General features: G+C 42.4%; 1 protein-coding gene across 3 annotated transcripts in view; it reads left to right on the forward strand.

Moving 5' to 3' along the window:
- Window positions 1-418: 418 nt before the first annotated feature.
- The window catches only part of grid2 (glutamate receptor, ionotropic, delta 2), a 475,952-nt gene continuing 460,273 nt past the window's right edge, over window positions 419-16,097 (forward strand). Inside the window, exon 1 of one of the 3 annotated variants that reach the window (XM_069699497.1) lies at window positions 419-1,573. In XM_069699497.1, the coding sequence (XP_069555598.1) occupies window positions 1,486-1,573 (88 nt within the window). In that variant the 5' untranslated portion in view covers window positions 419-1,485. The remainder of the gene's footprint in view (window positions 1,574-16,097) is intronic. The other 2 variants (XM_069699496.1, XM_069699495.1) reach the window with 2 other exon arrangements.

Consider the following 16,097-nt stretch of genomic DNA (forward strand, 5'->3'; position numbering starts at 1 on the left):
GAGTAAACTGAATTAATCAGAAACTGCTCAAACAGCCTCAAAGCAGGGTAAAGTCGATGGACATAAATTGGTAATGTAAAAAAAAAAAAAAAAGGATTACATCAGTGCTCGTTTAAAGACACAGATAACCTCAAGTAATAGTCAACTGGAACTCCCATCGCCAGCTCCTGTTTAAAAGGAGGCACAGACAGCGGGTCAATGACTGCCCAAAGGGCCTGAGGCAGAGCTAAGGTTGTCAGAGTACCCCTGACTTCATCTCTCTGTCGCTCTGTTCGACTCCGCATCCTCCGCCCTCCCTGATATTCACATTTCATCTCTGTCTTTAACCAAAGGTAATTCCAGACAGTGGATGCGCGCCACGGCTGGCAACTGCTACTGCTCATAGTTGCTGCCGCTCTCTCTTTTTCTCTCTCCTGGGTCTCCTCTCTCTCTCTCTCTCTCTCTCCCCCACACCCCTCCACCCCCTTCTCTCTCCCTCACTCTCTCTCCCACACGGACGCAGCGTACTTCCTCTTCACCAGCCACCGTGCTTGCTGGGGCTGACGCCAGTACCCGCATACGGAGTGCGGACCGCGGAGTGTCGTCGTGGGTACCCTCGGTTCATTTACCCCCCCCACCCCTCCTCCCTCCAGATAGCCGAGCGTGCATTTTTCCCGTCCTGACGCAGAAAAGAGTAGTGTCTTTGGAGCTCTCTCCACACCGGTCTCTCTCTCATCTCTACGGGGAGCAAAAGACAATTTCGGAATATGGTACCTCTCCGTGGTAATGCCATGTGACAAGGCTTTTCATCATTTGGTGTGTCTCTCTCTCCCCTCCAACAAAAGTCGCCGCTGGCGTCGCCTGGCTCTGGTGATATTCAAAAGAGTGGCTAAGTGAAGGGAAAAAAATCAAAAACCCTGGGAGACATGGAAGTTTTGGCCGTTGGCTGGGTCCGCTGAGGCTGCTGAGGCTGCTGCTGCTGCTGCTGCTGGTGGTGGTGGTGTGGTGATTGGTGCAGGGGGAAACTGCGTCGCCAGATCTCAAACGCTGGGGATCTCGGGTCATTATAACAGGACTTGCTTTTCAAGATAACAAGGTTTCCCCCCCCCCCCCACGTTTTCGAATGGGTACAGATTTCTTCATTTAAATGAGCGGCCACATCCTTCAGCCTCTCTGCTCGACTTGACGCGTCGGCGTTTGGATGCGGTTTGTTTTCTCTGCGGCTCAACGTCTCTCGCCCAGAATATGATTTAATGTTGGGAGGAATTTCAACAGGGTATCAGTCTACGACTACCCGGGAATCTCTTCCTCTTTTCATCTACGGGCAAGCGTTACACTCTTAACGTCAAGAGAACATATCAAGGCAGAGATTACCGGGAATTTCCTTGACCACCCTACAGATGGACTAAAATAGACGCTTCGGTTCTCCGGATTTTTAACTCTGTTCGCTCTCACTCAGAGAGCTGTAGTTTTCTCTGGTTTTGGGGGGAAATATCTGCGGACATAATGAAAGTTATCCCGGCTTTGTTGCTCGTTGCCGTTTGTTGGAGCCAGGAGTGGAAGTCGGCGCTCTCGGATTCAATCATCCACATCGGTAAGTTACTGCGCTTTTCTTTCTCTCCTCTAAACCGGCGGTCACAACGAGGCTCCTTGTGCTTCTCGTGAAACAAACGGGAAGGTTTCAGCCTTGATATGCGAGGCGCTGCTTAAATCACAGCGCTGCTGGCGCTTTCTTTGACGCACTGTGGCATTAAGTGGGCTTTTCTACGAATGTAACATACTTAAGTGGGTTTCAAGATACATTTGGACAAAATCGGCAGCTGCTCAAATTACAAACCAAAGATCTGTTATGCGTTGTATGGACATCATTGAAAATGAAGTTTGCGTGTGGGATGGATGATAATTGAACAGTTGCAGATTGTAAACGCAAGTGCTTTTTAGTCGTTTATTGTTGATGGTTGTAAATGTAATCAATAAGGTGTATATGAATTGATCGACAAAGGCGGGCAATGTCCAGTACGGGGACTGCACTTGCAGGGTGCAGCGTTTCCCTGAATTCCACGAAAAATGTCTATGCGGGCACACGATGCGCGAAAAAAAACAAAACAGGTGGTTTCGGATGGCGTACTGTTGCCCTGCATGGCAGAGGGATTATCCTGGATGGCAGCAAATTTTCTACTTATAGATTTTCCTGAAGCTCAATGGCATTACCACCTTACTTCGTGCGCTACTGCAGTGCCAGGAGAGAGACAGAGAGAGAGAGAGAGAGAGAGAGAGAGAGAGAGAGAGAGAGAAAAAAAAGAAGCAGGTTATATGTTCTAACGTCTTTTCTGCCTTCCGCCACCACCGGCATAGTGTGGCACTGTTGTGTTGAGTGTGATTTCGACATCAAGGAGCTACTCTTTCAGTCGATGTCGGTACCTCCGGCTCTAGGTTGGGGAGAGAGTGGGAGAGGGGGGGGAGGGGCGGGAGGGGGAGAGGGAGAGATGACAGTAGAGAGCGTGCAGGATGAGATGAGGACGCGAGGTGGTGGTGGGCACACATAATCGCTGCACAACTCGGTGGCCTCGAATGGGAGAGAGAGGGCGCTGTGTGTAGGCGCGCGGGTGAGAGTGACGAGCAAAGCGCACACCCACCCACCAGCAGCAAGATAAGCACCTGTCCGAGCAGAACAGGTTTTTTTTTTTTTTTTTTTTTTTTGGACATCCAGATTTTAACATACACTTACACATGCACACACTCAAACGCATCACAGACCCCGCTGCGTTACGCTGCCAGGGAGGGAGGACTGGCCTGTTTTGATCCGTTTAGACCTCTGGCAGCTGATTTTCACAGAGCTGACCCCAGGCCACTTTAGTGGCTACCTGAACACAATGTGCTGAGTGCTGGATCAGTTCGAGGTCCTCTCTGGGCTGCAGACCAAGCAGATGGTTCAAATCAGACTTACAACAGCAGCTCGGCCAAATGAATGAGATTTGGTCAAGTAGACAGTGAGTGCATATTCTCCTGTTTGCACACAAAATTATCTCACCTGTTGGGGAAACCAAACATTCCTGATGCTGTACGTCATGTAGTGACGGTTTAACTGTCTTCCACCCTGTCAGTGCAGTAAGGTAAATCCCAAGTGCTCAGAAGCTTCGTTCCACATACTGGGGGAGGGGGTGGGGGTAGTTTGTGGTTCTGGCCCTACGGGGGTGGCAGTGTAATCCACTGGTTAGACGGATCACCCTGTGACTGCATGGTTTGATCACAGCAGTAGACTCATGTTCTGCAAGTGTCTCACAGCAAGACTCCGAAACTTTACCGGCTCACTGACTGCAAGTTTCTCTTGTCGTGTTAGCAATCTGACTAAAACTTGTTGAATATGAAACATTTTCAGGCTTACTAAGACTAAGACAGAGATCTATGTAGGCCAAGCACTTGTCAGCTCCTGAAACTGGGTCAAGGTTGTCTGTGTGTACTCGTCTCTGCTTTGTATTTTAGCTAAAGGGATCTATATTGTGCTTTTCAGACATGGTGTCTAACTGGCTCTGTGGTCCAGGAGTAGATTCTCTGAGGTTGAGTGTTTTTGAACTGGCATGTGAAAAAAATAGTTCTTAAGATGTCTTGTAAAGTGATCGCTTGTGTGTTAACCTGTAAACATTTCTGAAAGTGTTTGGTTTTTATCATGACCGTTGACGGATAATCTTGGCCAACATGGATACGTTTATGATAAAGTCAGCTATAAATAAAAATACCCCTTCTAGTTTTATATTAAGCCTCTACAAGTGTGCACAACTACCACTGAATGCAACTCATTTCTTCTCCCACATATAGCCTGCATATAGCCTGCACTAGACATACAGGCTCTTAGACAGTGTTCAGTGTTTGCATTTATCTGATTGTCTATATTTATATAGGCATCCAGACCTACAGATAACATCTCAGTGCACTGTTGTAGAGAAGTCAGTAGTTAAAATGAGGCTGTACAGCCATTGGATTTACAGAAGAGGAAGCTCTCAAATCACTTCCAGTTTGCAACAGAATCCATACAAACTCCATATATATGTTTAAAGGAGCCAATTTATTGACATGAATAATGAGCGAGCCCAGCCATTCCTCCTCGACTTTAAAGCGGAAACCAGGCCAGTGAGTGGTTTCCATTTATCAGAAGAGACGGTGGAGTCAGTGTGTAGTTTATTCGTTGGCTGAAATTATTCTTGCTTAGTTACAACTCCATTTAAGCAGTGTGTTATGTTTTTTTTTTTTTTTTTTACCCCCCCCCTCCCCCTCGTTGCATAAACAAGCACATGTGCATGTATGTGTCTGTGGGTTTGAGGACAGAGGATCTGTGTGGGTGGTGGGTTGGCTGGTGTGATTTCAGTCAGTGTCTTTTCTCTACCCGTTCTCCCTAGGTCTCTCCTGTCCACCTTATTTTTAATCAATAGTTAATTTCCCTCCTAGCCGCAAGTAGTTTGAATCACAGCAAAAGGTTATCACCCCCCAGAACAATACCCCCCCCCCTCCACACACACACACACACACACACACTCCATCCCTCGACCACCCCTCCTTATCCTCGCTTCTTCATGAGATAGGCAGGTTATGGATACAGTGGGCACAAGTATAGGAGAGTATATTATAATTTGTCATCATCATTTCATTATAAAAGGTGGTGTTTTAAAGCAGTAGAAGCCACAGTCAATCAGAATTTAGCGTGTTGCTACATTTATAGCTGAAGTTGTTTTTTTTCACTATCTTCTCTATTACTCATACAGTGCTGACCCCTCCCTCTATCTGTCGCTGTCTGTCTCTCTGTGTGTGTGCGTGTGCGTGTGTGTGTGTGTGTGTGTGTGTGCGCGTGTGCGTTTGCGTGTGTGTACCCATGAGTGTATCCTATTGATTTAGGACTGCATGAGAAAGGAAAAAAAAAAGTACCATACCCAGCAGGCACATCACTTTGACATGCCAGAAGTAATCCCTCTTTAATCTCTTTGTTGCTGTTAAAGATAGAATGAGGGGAAGAGAGCGAGAGATAGACAGGCAAAGAGAGATGTATATCAAAGGGAGCAAAGATGGAAGTCGGAGAGTAAGAGACACTGACAAACGGTAGATTTTGTGTTTGTATAATATACCGTTTTTAGCTGTATGAAATGCAAACACGTCGTGAGAGGGTTTCCATTATCTTGGTCATATTAACAGCAGAGACTTGCAGACCTTTTCATCTTGCTCTGTCCAGGCATTAAATGTGATTGAGCTGCTGGTGAGCTGGCACTACTGCCTCACCCGTCTCTCTTTTCTTTCTATCTCTCTCCCACTTTGTCTCTCTAATGATCAGCATGCAGCAGGGGTGGGTGGGTGCGGGGAGGGGAGGGAAGGAGGGAGGTGGGGGGGCGGTCCACTTGCCTCTTGGCCCTCGTGTTCTGCATGGCAATTGCTTTGTGCTTTATGAAAGCAGTTCATATGGATTTTGTGTTGACGGGAGAGAGACACGCAGACAGAAAGTGTGGAGGCATGTGCAGAAAGTCCCTCTGATTTGTGCACTCAAATTAAGGCTTCACTTTGGAGTCTCACTGGTTTTTAGCCATGCAGCGTGTCGGAGTGCATCCACGGGCTCATCATGCATCACAGATGAGGCAAAGACGCCGGCTTCTTTGCCTCATCTGTCAGCCTGGTTCAAATTGTGAATTGTACATGTGCTTACTTCTCTCTCTCTCTCTCTGCGCCCATGGTGCTCTATAATTAAGTTGTCCTGTCCGGACATTTTAAGTTTTCCTGCTTGGTTTGAGACTACCGATAAATATCATTCATAATTGAAGGAGAGGGTATTAAAATGATGAAGACATTATAAGCTATATTTTTGGTTTCCAAGCATCCCTCTTCAAGAGTAAAATATTTGTAAGCCTTTTAAAGAAAGAAACTTTCAGGTAAAGAACTTCAGGAATGTGTCGAAATATAGCTCAATGTCTGAGGGCTGTGTTTCGCCAAGAATCTGGTGATGAATCGAGATGAATTTTTTTTAATTTAATTTTTTTTTGGGAAAACTGTCATCTTATAAAGAACAAATGCATAAAATCTGAGTAAAAAAAGAGTAAATTGTTCTTGATGAGAACATTAAAATTGCATGTATCAGTATTTTTTGGGCCATCGAAGAAAAGGAAGTAACATTTGGCCTCATTAGTAAAAAAAAAAAGTGTTAGCAGGATACCTTAGGTAAACAAATTAAGTAAATACATGCAAATTGACTGTGTGACATATACTATATATTGTATATATGAAATATACAAAATTCAAGTGAGATTTTGAGAATCCAAACAATATCACAAAACATACTTTTGTGTTACTCAGGTGTACTGATATTTTCTTAGACCCTTCAAGTGCAGGATTAAACAGGTGGTGGCATCACACGTGAGTTGAACCAAAATCATGAACTTAAGCAAAAATAAAACTGAGGGAGAAACAAAATGAGCGAGTAACAGCCAAACCAAGAAATTAAAGTTTTTTTTTCAGGTGTCGTAAAAGGTTCCACAGTAAAGTGCAAATGTTTGAGGTTCTGAAAGTAAATTGAGGAAGTTTTCAAAAACAATGCAATGTGCAACAAAACTTAAAAAAAGCACCAATTGTCCTCCGTACACTTGTGCACAGTCGTTCAAGATAGCTGGTAGGAAGGTTGTGTGGAGTGGGTGGGTTATCCTGTTTTTTTCCTCTTAACTTTTGTGTTATTCTGGTCTTTTCCTTGGAGAAGGATTTTTAAACATCTCAGTGTGTGTGTGTGTGTGAATGGCTCTTCCCGTCTGGTTTTGTCAACAAGTTTCACAGCTATCAACACGACTTCCCCTACAATACTATCCTTTTCCGTTTGTGTGTCTGTGTGCACACATGTATTTTAATCTGCAGTTAGGCACCAGTTTAGCTGGGTGGGGGCTAGGCAGTCTGTATTAAATGCTTCATATCTTTTGAGTTATATGTCTGTGTGTTGACAGTTGTGCTGGACCATGCTATCTTTGACGGGGAAGATTTAGCACCTCATATTTCTCCGTGCATGAACGCTAGTGTTTTATGTGAATATAATTCACAGAGGTGCAAACCACGTGTCTGCTTTCTGTATGTTTGTGTGCCATGTGAGGCTGTTATGCATCCTCTTGTGAAGGAAAGAGAAAGACAGCAGCTCTGACGTCTGTACTTGGCCACTGAGGCAGAACCCTTAACCAGGCCAAAGAGAGGGAGAAAAAGAGTGTGTGTGTGTGTGTGTGTGTGTGTGTGTGTGTGTGTCTGAGGTTGAGATGGACTGACAGCTAGCTGTGAGAAGAAGCATGATTGCTTGTCTGAGGTTAGCTGCAGATGTAGGTGAGGAGAGACAGGTTGGCCCTGCCGAAGGTGCTTCATCTGACCGCATCAGTCAGTGATGCAGGTAGAACAGACCAGATGGCCTGGGAAGGACTTGTACAACACAGGCCCTTGTTCCCAGATGATTGTATCCTGTGTGGTGTGTTTATCCAGTCGGCAAACGCCGAACGTCATCTGAGGACAAGAACCTTTGTTGTTCACTGGAACAAGTGTCTGCTTGTTTCTGTGAATATTGACTTAAACCGCTTCTGTCAGTGCAGAAGCATACGTGAAGATTACACACACAAGGTTAACACAAAATATAAAAAAAATTGTAAGTGTATGCTTTTGCTGCTGCTCTATAGTCTCAACATAATGTTCTAATTCTGTTTTTCAGTTGCTGGGTCGTGACCTAAAAGTTGGTTTTAGGGCCATTTTGAGTGGGTGGAGGATGTGCGAGTTGAAAATAAAGTTAAGGGGAAAAAAAAAAAAGTCCAACTTGTATTTTGAAGACTATAGAACTTCAGCTGTTGTGCTTTAATTCTAAAGGATATAAATTCAATGGCACAGCATACACACGCAGTCGCTGTTTGGTGACAGTTTGTCATGACAGTAATGACCAAAACTGACGTCTTTACATCAGTAGTTAGTTCTCATTCAAGCATTTGTCAACAGGGTTAGGATTAGATACATCTGCTTTTTTATTATTATTTCATTGGGTCTTTAACTATTTGCACTTCTTCATTTCAGATTTTTATCAGTGCATGAAGGCATTACTTCACTATTTTTTGTTGAATAAATTTGAGTGGCTAAACAATTTAGGTCAGGACCTAATTACTAAGGAACACTATGAGTCCCGAGGCTAGACCCGTTGAGAACCACTCGTGAATGAAGACATTTTCACATTGCCTGCTCAAAGTTTTGTTCATGAAAAGAAAAGCTAGATGGTTAGGCTGTGTGTGTGCTGGAAGTTCGCTCCCTACAGTAGCCGGGACTGAGGCTTTAGGCTGCAGGTTTGTCCAGAGATTTTCTGGGTAATATAAAATTGTTTTAAGAGCTTCTTAACAATGTCACGTCACACAGCTGCATGTCATTCAGTATGTAACTGTGTCTACATACTGTATGAGACAAAACATACAGATGGATTCATTCAAAACCAGAATAACGACAATTCTCACATCTCTCTCACCAATATCACTGTCGCACGAATTACTCACACTATTTAGCAATTATTATTCAAAGATGAGTAAAGTACAAATATGTTGAACAAGCGGTGAAACTCAGTAGAGTAATAGCATTTATATGCAGTGAGTCTTCTCCGGGAAGATTGCCTAGTATGCAGTAGGTCTCTGTAATAATTGTACTGATGAGGGAAACTTCAAAGGAAAGTGAAATCTTCTTTTTTAAGGACTAACAAGACTGTCTGTTATGTGGTGGGTGTTTTTCCAGGACCCAAATGCAAGCTCACAGACTTGAGGTATAAGTTCCAAAATACAGTCTTTATTTGTAATAAACAAAAAACAAAAACAACAAACCAAAAGGTGGCACCTCTCGTGTCCACTTACTTCCAGTCGGGAGGGCAACTCGACCGACAGCTCCAGGGGGACACGGCTGACGGGGCAGCCGGCAGACCAGCGGAAGGGACGGCGTCAACAATCCTCCGAGCCGGGAGGGCAACTCCACCGACTGGTGACTTTGACCGGGAATATCCGCAGGAGGCACAGAGGCCGGAGGAACGGGAACAGGACTGACGGAGAGCAGACGGAGAGCAGACGGGTGGCTAACAAAAATGCACCGACAACCAGAGTTGTGCAGGGGCAGGTTACATATGGTCTGGGGAGGTGATCAGGGAGATGCAGCACACCTGCAGGTGGTGATCAGGGGTGAGTGGCTGCATCTGCTGGGACCGGTGAGGGGCGTGGCTACAGACAAAGACAGGGGACACAGGAGGAGAGGTGATCGGGGGCAAAACGGAGGAAAAAACTGGACTCCTGACACTGTCAGTTTTGTGTGAGTGTCTGCATGAATGTGAATGTCTCTGGCATGTACTGTACGACAAATAATATGTCCTTGTCTTGTGTTCATCCTTTCTGTATGTCTTACTGTACATTCTTACAGAAGAGGGAATATTTACAGCTGACTTCTCCTTCCTCTCTCGCTTTCGTGGTTTTCATGGTCTTGTTCACTGCTGACTCAAATGCTGTTTTCAACTTGCAGCAATCTGCTCCGTGCCTCACTGGGGCCGAAATTGCATTGTATGCACATGCAAATGTTATCGTGGATACACTGCATTTGTGTCCCATCTCAGACATGCATGTGTGTGAGCATGGTCATGCATTAAGCATTGGTACATATTTTCTGAACTTGCAGCCTCTCAAAGTGCTCATTGGAGGGAACACCTCCGGACCACAATCTGTGTGTATGGGCACATGCCAGCGTGTGTGTGTGTGTGTGTGTGTGTGCGCGTGCGCGTGTGTGTGCTTTTATGTGTGTGTCTATGTGGGTGCCAGCTTAATTTTCTGGCAGTGACACTCCTCTGAATTATTTCCTCTCCAACAAATAATGGGCAGGCGACTTTTCATAGCACTATAAAAAAACCAGAAACCATTGCATTGCCAAATTTGTTCTACATTGTGCACATATGCACATGCACCACAACAGGAGACACAAGAGATACCCACAGTCAGACAAATCTGCACGCTGACACACACTTACAGCACTTTTAAATCCAAGAAACATTTCCTTTATAGTCTTTCTTTGCTTCATTCATTTGTAAATGATTCATTGAACAGCGAAGCATGGGGACAGTTGGCTATGAACGCCGTTGTACTACAGCTTCTCAAATATGAGAACATGCGTGTCTCGTGGTGCCACAGTTTTATCCAGCTTACTTTTTTTGTTTCACACCTTTTTGACCATTGACACTCCCATGATCTTTTACCTATACTGAGAAGGAAATAGGTCATTTACAAAGGTTTAAAAAAAAAAAAAAAAAAAAAAAAAAATGCATTCCCCAAATACATTGTGTTTCCATCTTCAAACATTCAAAGTTGTTGCACTCTTTACATTTAAAAATTAAACAGTGTTTACATTTGAGAGAATTTATTGACAAGCGTTTACCAGTAATTACAGTTTTAAATGAAAAGGAACAAATAATATTGCAGTTGTATTTATTTGGTGGTTTTTTTGGTGCATTTACATTATCTTCACAAAAATGCTCGACTTATTTTGAAATCTGACCTTCTGGTAATAAATTCTACCGTCAGCATAAAATTGAGAATCCAAAACATGAAGGTTATTACATTTAGCATTTGTCATTTTTCACCTCTGCAGCATCCATGCATAAAACACTTGTGAGGAAAACACAGATAATGCAGACCACCAGCTACACAGTATGGAGAAGTACAAACACACATGGTCACAGCAAAACAAACATGAACATAAAGAGTTGACAAAATTACAACTGTGTTGAATTTCAAGTAGGACTTCAGGCTGTGGCTAACCTGCATTTGCTTTGAACGGGTTTCATTTGTTCTGTGGTCACACATGGTTTTGTAAATCCATTTTTAAATTTTTTTTTTTTTTAATATTTGCACTTGTAGACTTGTGCCAGTTGAATATCGGCCGTTTCATTTCTTCTAATGACACACACCAAAGGAATATCCGCAGTAGCTGTCTGCGCTCGCTGTTGGTCGAAACCTTCTTCCCTTTCATGCTGTTCCAGTACTCTTCTATAGCATTTCCTCTATTAGCGCTTGACTTTATTCCCTCGTGTGACAGTGAATGAATTAGACAGTGGAAGTCAGAGCTGAAGGTTTCTTCGTATTGTCAGCAATATGCAGTTTGTTTTCTCTGCTCCTGTCCTGTATCCCAACTTATAGTTCGCCCCTCCTCTTTCCCTGTTTTCCCTCCCTCCATTGCTCTCCTCTCTCCCTTTTATCTCCACCTCCCCCTTGATATTTAATATGCTGTCAGTGATTACAGAAACAGGCATCGGAACTGAGAGGTGTTAAGCACTTTGCTAATCACTGTCATGGAATTGTAATGTGCTGTTTGTTTGTTTGCTTGACACACTTGGCACCCCGTCACAAAGCTGCCTGCCTGCGCCCATCTGGATTGCAGCTTTCAGTCTGGATTTCCCTTTAGGGTCTAAAGAAGAAAATGAACAAATTGAGTGGGAGGGATCAGTAACAGTAGATATTTGCATATGGTTAGCATTTTTATGTTCAAAAAATGTTCTCATCTGCATGCAGACACACGAAGTGACCACTGTTGTTCCTGCCCACATTAATAATTATAGGTCATCACTGCTTATCATCCCTGCAGATTACTGTGGTTAGACCCGTACGTTCATCGAAATAAATTGAGGTTCAACTTCTTAAATGAGAAGTAAGAGAGAAGGTGAGCATTTAATAGATGGCAGGTTATGTATACCGTCTTCCTGTGCTAATAGTACAATTTGTTGCATCACACATCCGATTCAACTAAACCAGTTGTGCGTTAGTCATCACCAGAACAGTGACTCACCGACCGCGGCCTCCCACTACATCTGTAACCATTGTTAAATCACCCACTGCAGCTAAAGTGTAATTGATTCACTTATTTTTGTTGCCATTAACCCATCAGAAGTTAAAATGAATATGGAGGTCTTGGAGCCAGAAATGTCGATGTGTGTGCGTGCGTGTGTGTGTGTGTGTGTGTGTGTGTGTGTGTGTGTGTGTGTGTGTGTGTGTGTGTGTGCGCATTTGTGCTCATGTGCATGTCTCAAAACTCAATGGTGTTCATTTTTCAGTCAGATTGAATGCACGGGAATGTATCTTGGTGCCTAAGAACAGACATTTGATTTTTGCAAACACACGTTGTTTAGGTTACAATTAATGTAAATGAATTGGTGAAGTGCCACCAAACGTATTAAATGCTTGCAGATACTTTTTTGGGGGAATTTTTTTTATGCGTTTATCATTTTCTTTTAGCAAATGATCAAAAGAGGTCTGAACCAGTGAATATGACAGAAAACCTTTAGTGTCAGAGATTGTGTTTGTCAAAAGAGTTTTTTGTTGACTTTTAGACAGAGACCGGAGCCAGAATACAAGTTCAAAGGTTTAATCAGCAGTTGATTAATCTTGTACAAGAGGAGCGTTTTAACAATGCACCGACATCATGTGGTTACAGAGTAAAAGGCTCAGAGTATGAGCGTTTACAGTCAGCGTTTATATGTCTCTTGTGGGCGTGGTCCTCGTCGACTCAGACGATACATCTCTCTTCAGGCTGAGGCCTTCATATTTATCTATTCGATAAAGGGCCTGTTATTGACTACTTGATGAAAATAACAAGTTGCACAGCAGTGAGCCATCTCTACACAGGCACAAAGAGTTGTTCGGGGACGTCTGTCCACGTATTTTACCTTATAAAAATGAAATTCTTATAACACTGTTTGATACAATTGTGTTCAAATTGTTAATCAAATGATTGATTTTGCTCTAAAAAAGATAAAAACCAAAAACAAAGTGTTCTTATTTTTGATGGTTAAATATACTGTATGTTACTTGGGAAACCAAGTGATGACATATTTACTTTGAGGATAGATGTTATAGATTTGTATGTATTTAAAAATACATTTGTAAAATTAATCTGTATTGAAGGAATTGTTATAATTAATCATGATTGGATTTTAGGTGACATTTCTCTGGCATAATGGACAAGTAGAAACTGATTTAAAATGGTACTAGAATATAGCCCAAATTTCAATAGAAATGACCAATATTGTTATTACTATTATTATTATTATGTTATATTTCAATATTGGAATAATTGTAATATACATTTATATCACTGTACTGTCCCTCATCACCAGGTCATAAAAGCTGAGCGTGTATGTACACCCCTGGTGAGTGGAATATACAGTATGTTAGTCTACATGTTTAGAACAGTCAAACTAAGTGCATCCATGCAGATCAGCACATTGTACAGTTTGCATTAACACAGATCCTGAGGCTAAAAGTATGTCCTGTCTCATCTCGGTCCTGATTTATGCATTCAATGCACGCAGTGCAAACAACATTAGATGACAATAAATATGCCCAATAGAGAGGAACAGCAGGGTGCTTGAGTTGGCTCTGTTGGCTGTTCAAACAGCACTCTGTGATAAACATGTGATGGGGGGGTCTAATTCTATTACTGCAGGTTCTGTTGTAGTTAGAGATAATGCTAGTGTGTCTCAGACTTCCCTATGTTTTTATAGTGGCCTTCCTCAAAAATATAATTTACAGCTAATCTGCTTTTTTTTTTTTTTTTAAAACATGAAAATATATTCATACCATTATTCATCAGCAACGAGTATTTTCCCTTTTACATGGTTTTCTGTGAGGATGTATAGTTATTGTGTGCACCTCTTAATAAATCTACAAGTGCTCTCCGATGCCTCCAGATAATTCACAGCTTTATAATAGCTTACAAATTTCTATCCTCAAGCAGGTCGAATAAAACCTTCATTGTTATTTACAACAATGAATGCCACAGGGACTGGTAGGACACAGGCTACTGTATTGATCATGGCTGCAGGTTTTTATGCAGGTTTCACAGTCTGTAGAATAGTCACGGCATCCAGATTAAAGGAGGTGAAAGTTAGGTACTTCTCATCGCTCCTGGGAAATGTTTTCCTGTTTTACATTTAATGAACCTTGAGCCTTACAAAAAAGCAGTCTAGCCATAGTTTTGGACATTGATTGGAGTCATATGCTGTGTTCCAATGGCGTACTTACTTCACACACACTATTTTGAGTGCATAAGTGCGTTCACACTGTCAAATGCGCAAACATGCAGTGCGCTACAAGTACCTGGATAGTGCACTCAAAACGGTCAAAACAATGAGTGTGAAACGTTGGACACATTCGGCATCTTGGCTACTAGAGGAAGGGGCGGGAACAACAACATAATGAATTTTCTAATTTAGGCATCCGAGGAAGCTGCAGATGTTGCAGAACACCGCAAAAGTTTTTATTTTTCACCACCATATTGCTGCTGGACTGAAGCCATCAGTATGCTTATTGTGTGTTAAACAGAGGGAACAAAAATACATTGATTTCTGGGTAAAATAATAAAAAGCTGCAGATATGTTGGCGGCTGATGCAGTCACATGCTACGGTTATTTCCGATCCAAAATGGCAGTGTGCGATTTGAGACAAAACTACTCCATTAAAATTCAAGCACTACACATGTAGAAGTCCTAACATGTAAGAGTATTCTTTGTTCATGCACTAGCATTAGTTATTACAAAGATCTCCACCTCAGAGTGTCTTTGCTCTTTACAGTTGTATTATTGATATGCCTTAAATTAGAATATATTAAAAAAAGCCTATTGTGTCCCCTGTGAGTCCCAATGTTTCTTGATTAATGATTCTAACACTGAATTGCAGTGCAGAAATGAACCTGAAGCTGTACATGTCAGCAGTCTAGAAATCTATTTTCAGTGCATTTTATGTGGCGTATGTTACCTGTTTTTTCAGATGGCACTGGACTTTGTGTTTTAGTATCCCAAAAGAGATGTTTCCCTTGTGATTTCAAACCAAAAACCTCTAAAGAGATGTCTTACTTGACTCCACACTGGAGGACAACCAGCACTTTGTGCACAATGGAATCTGTTATTGAGAGCATCATTAGAACCTGTCTGGCTGCGGCCAGTCCTCTGGGTCCTCTCTCCCGCTCACCCCCTTCTACTTTCCACTTGTTTTTCATTTACTCCACTGTCTCAGTCTCTCTCCTCTGCCCCCCCCCCCCTCCTGCCCACACATGCACTTTCTTCACTCCAGGCTCTTCAACCGTCTGCTGACCTACAATCAGAAGAAAAATCTCAGTTTTTCTTTTCATCAAGCTTATGTTCTCGCACGCATTCTGTTTGGGCTTTTTTTTTTTTTTTTCCTTCTGAAATGCAAACGACTTGTTACCAGTTTCACACATGCACAGTCCTGGAATCTTTCAGACGGAAAACTTTATAGCTGTGCTCATTTATACAGTAATTAAATCAAAGTCCGTGCTGCAAGTAGTCACAGTTTTTGCCTCCTTGGCATCTTTGTATCATGTAGTATGAGCTGCATAGAGGACCACAACAATATGTACAATCACAAACACCAATACTCACAATACTCAATAGTGATTAAGAAGTGCTGTCGCAGACAATACAAAGGATAATACAGCTCAATGAGAAAAAAGTAAAAACTGGGTCCCTCGAACTCAGAGGCTTATACTTTACACAGACTATTATAGTCCACAGCTTTTTTTCAAGGTTATAGCTTAAAAAAATTCTATTAACTTCGAGTGGCTTAGGTTTCTTGGATTTTTCTCCTCCCTGGTTCAATCTGCCAATTAAACTACATGAGATTTCTGTCCACTTTTCTCCTGACTGACTTCATTTGGCATACCTGTCTTTGAGTTTGTGTCAAAATAGAGGAAAAATAGATGTGTTCACTACCTTGCTGTACTGCTGCAACTGGCAGCTGTAGAGTTTTTCTAACCATCAGTAATCGAATGTTTGAGGTCCGACAAGTGACAAATTGTTACCAAAAAGCAGTACGTAATTTATATTTACTACTGTTCAGAGCAGGACACAAAGGCACAAAGATGTTCGTGAGACAGAAATAGAGAGAGGGAGAGAACACCAGAAAAATCCACTTGACTGCAACTTCGGTTGCTGGGTAATAATTCTGCCATCTGGTTTGTATCTGTAAGATGTATGTTTCTTTGAGTGCTATACGACCACTATTAATCTTCGTCGTCAAAAACATGTTAACGATGTCTGGCTTCATTAAATAAGATAC

The sequence above is a fragment of the Brachyistius frenatus genome, unplaced genomic scaffold (genome assembly GCF_029030835.1).
Source record: "Brachyistius frenatus isolate BFR_SWC_R1_liver_20210118 unplaced genomic scaffold, ASM2903083v1 Contig_30, whole genome shotgun sequence".
Classification (NCBI taxonomy): Eukaryota; Metazoa; Chordata; class Actinopteri; family Embiotocidae; genus Brachyistius; species Brachyistius frenatus.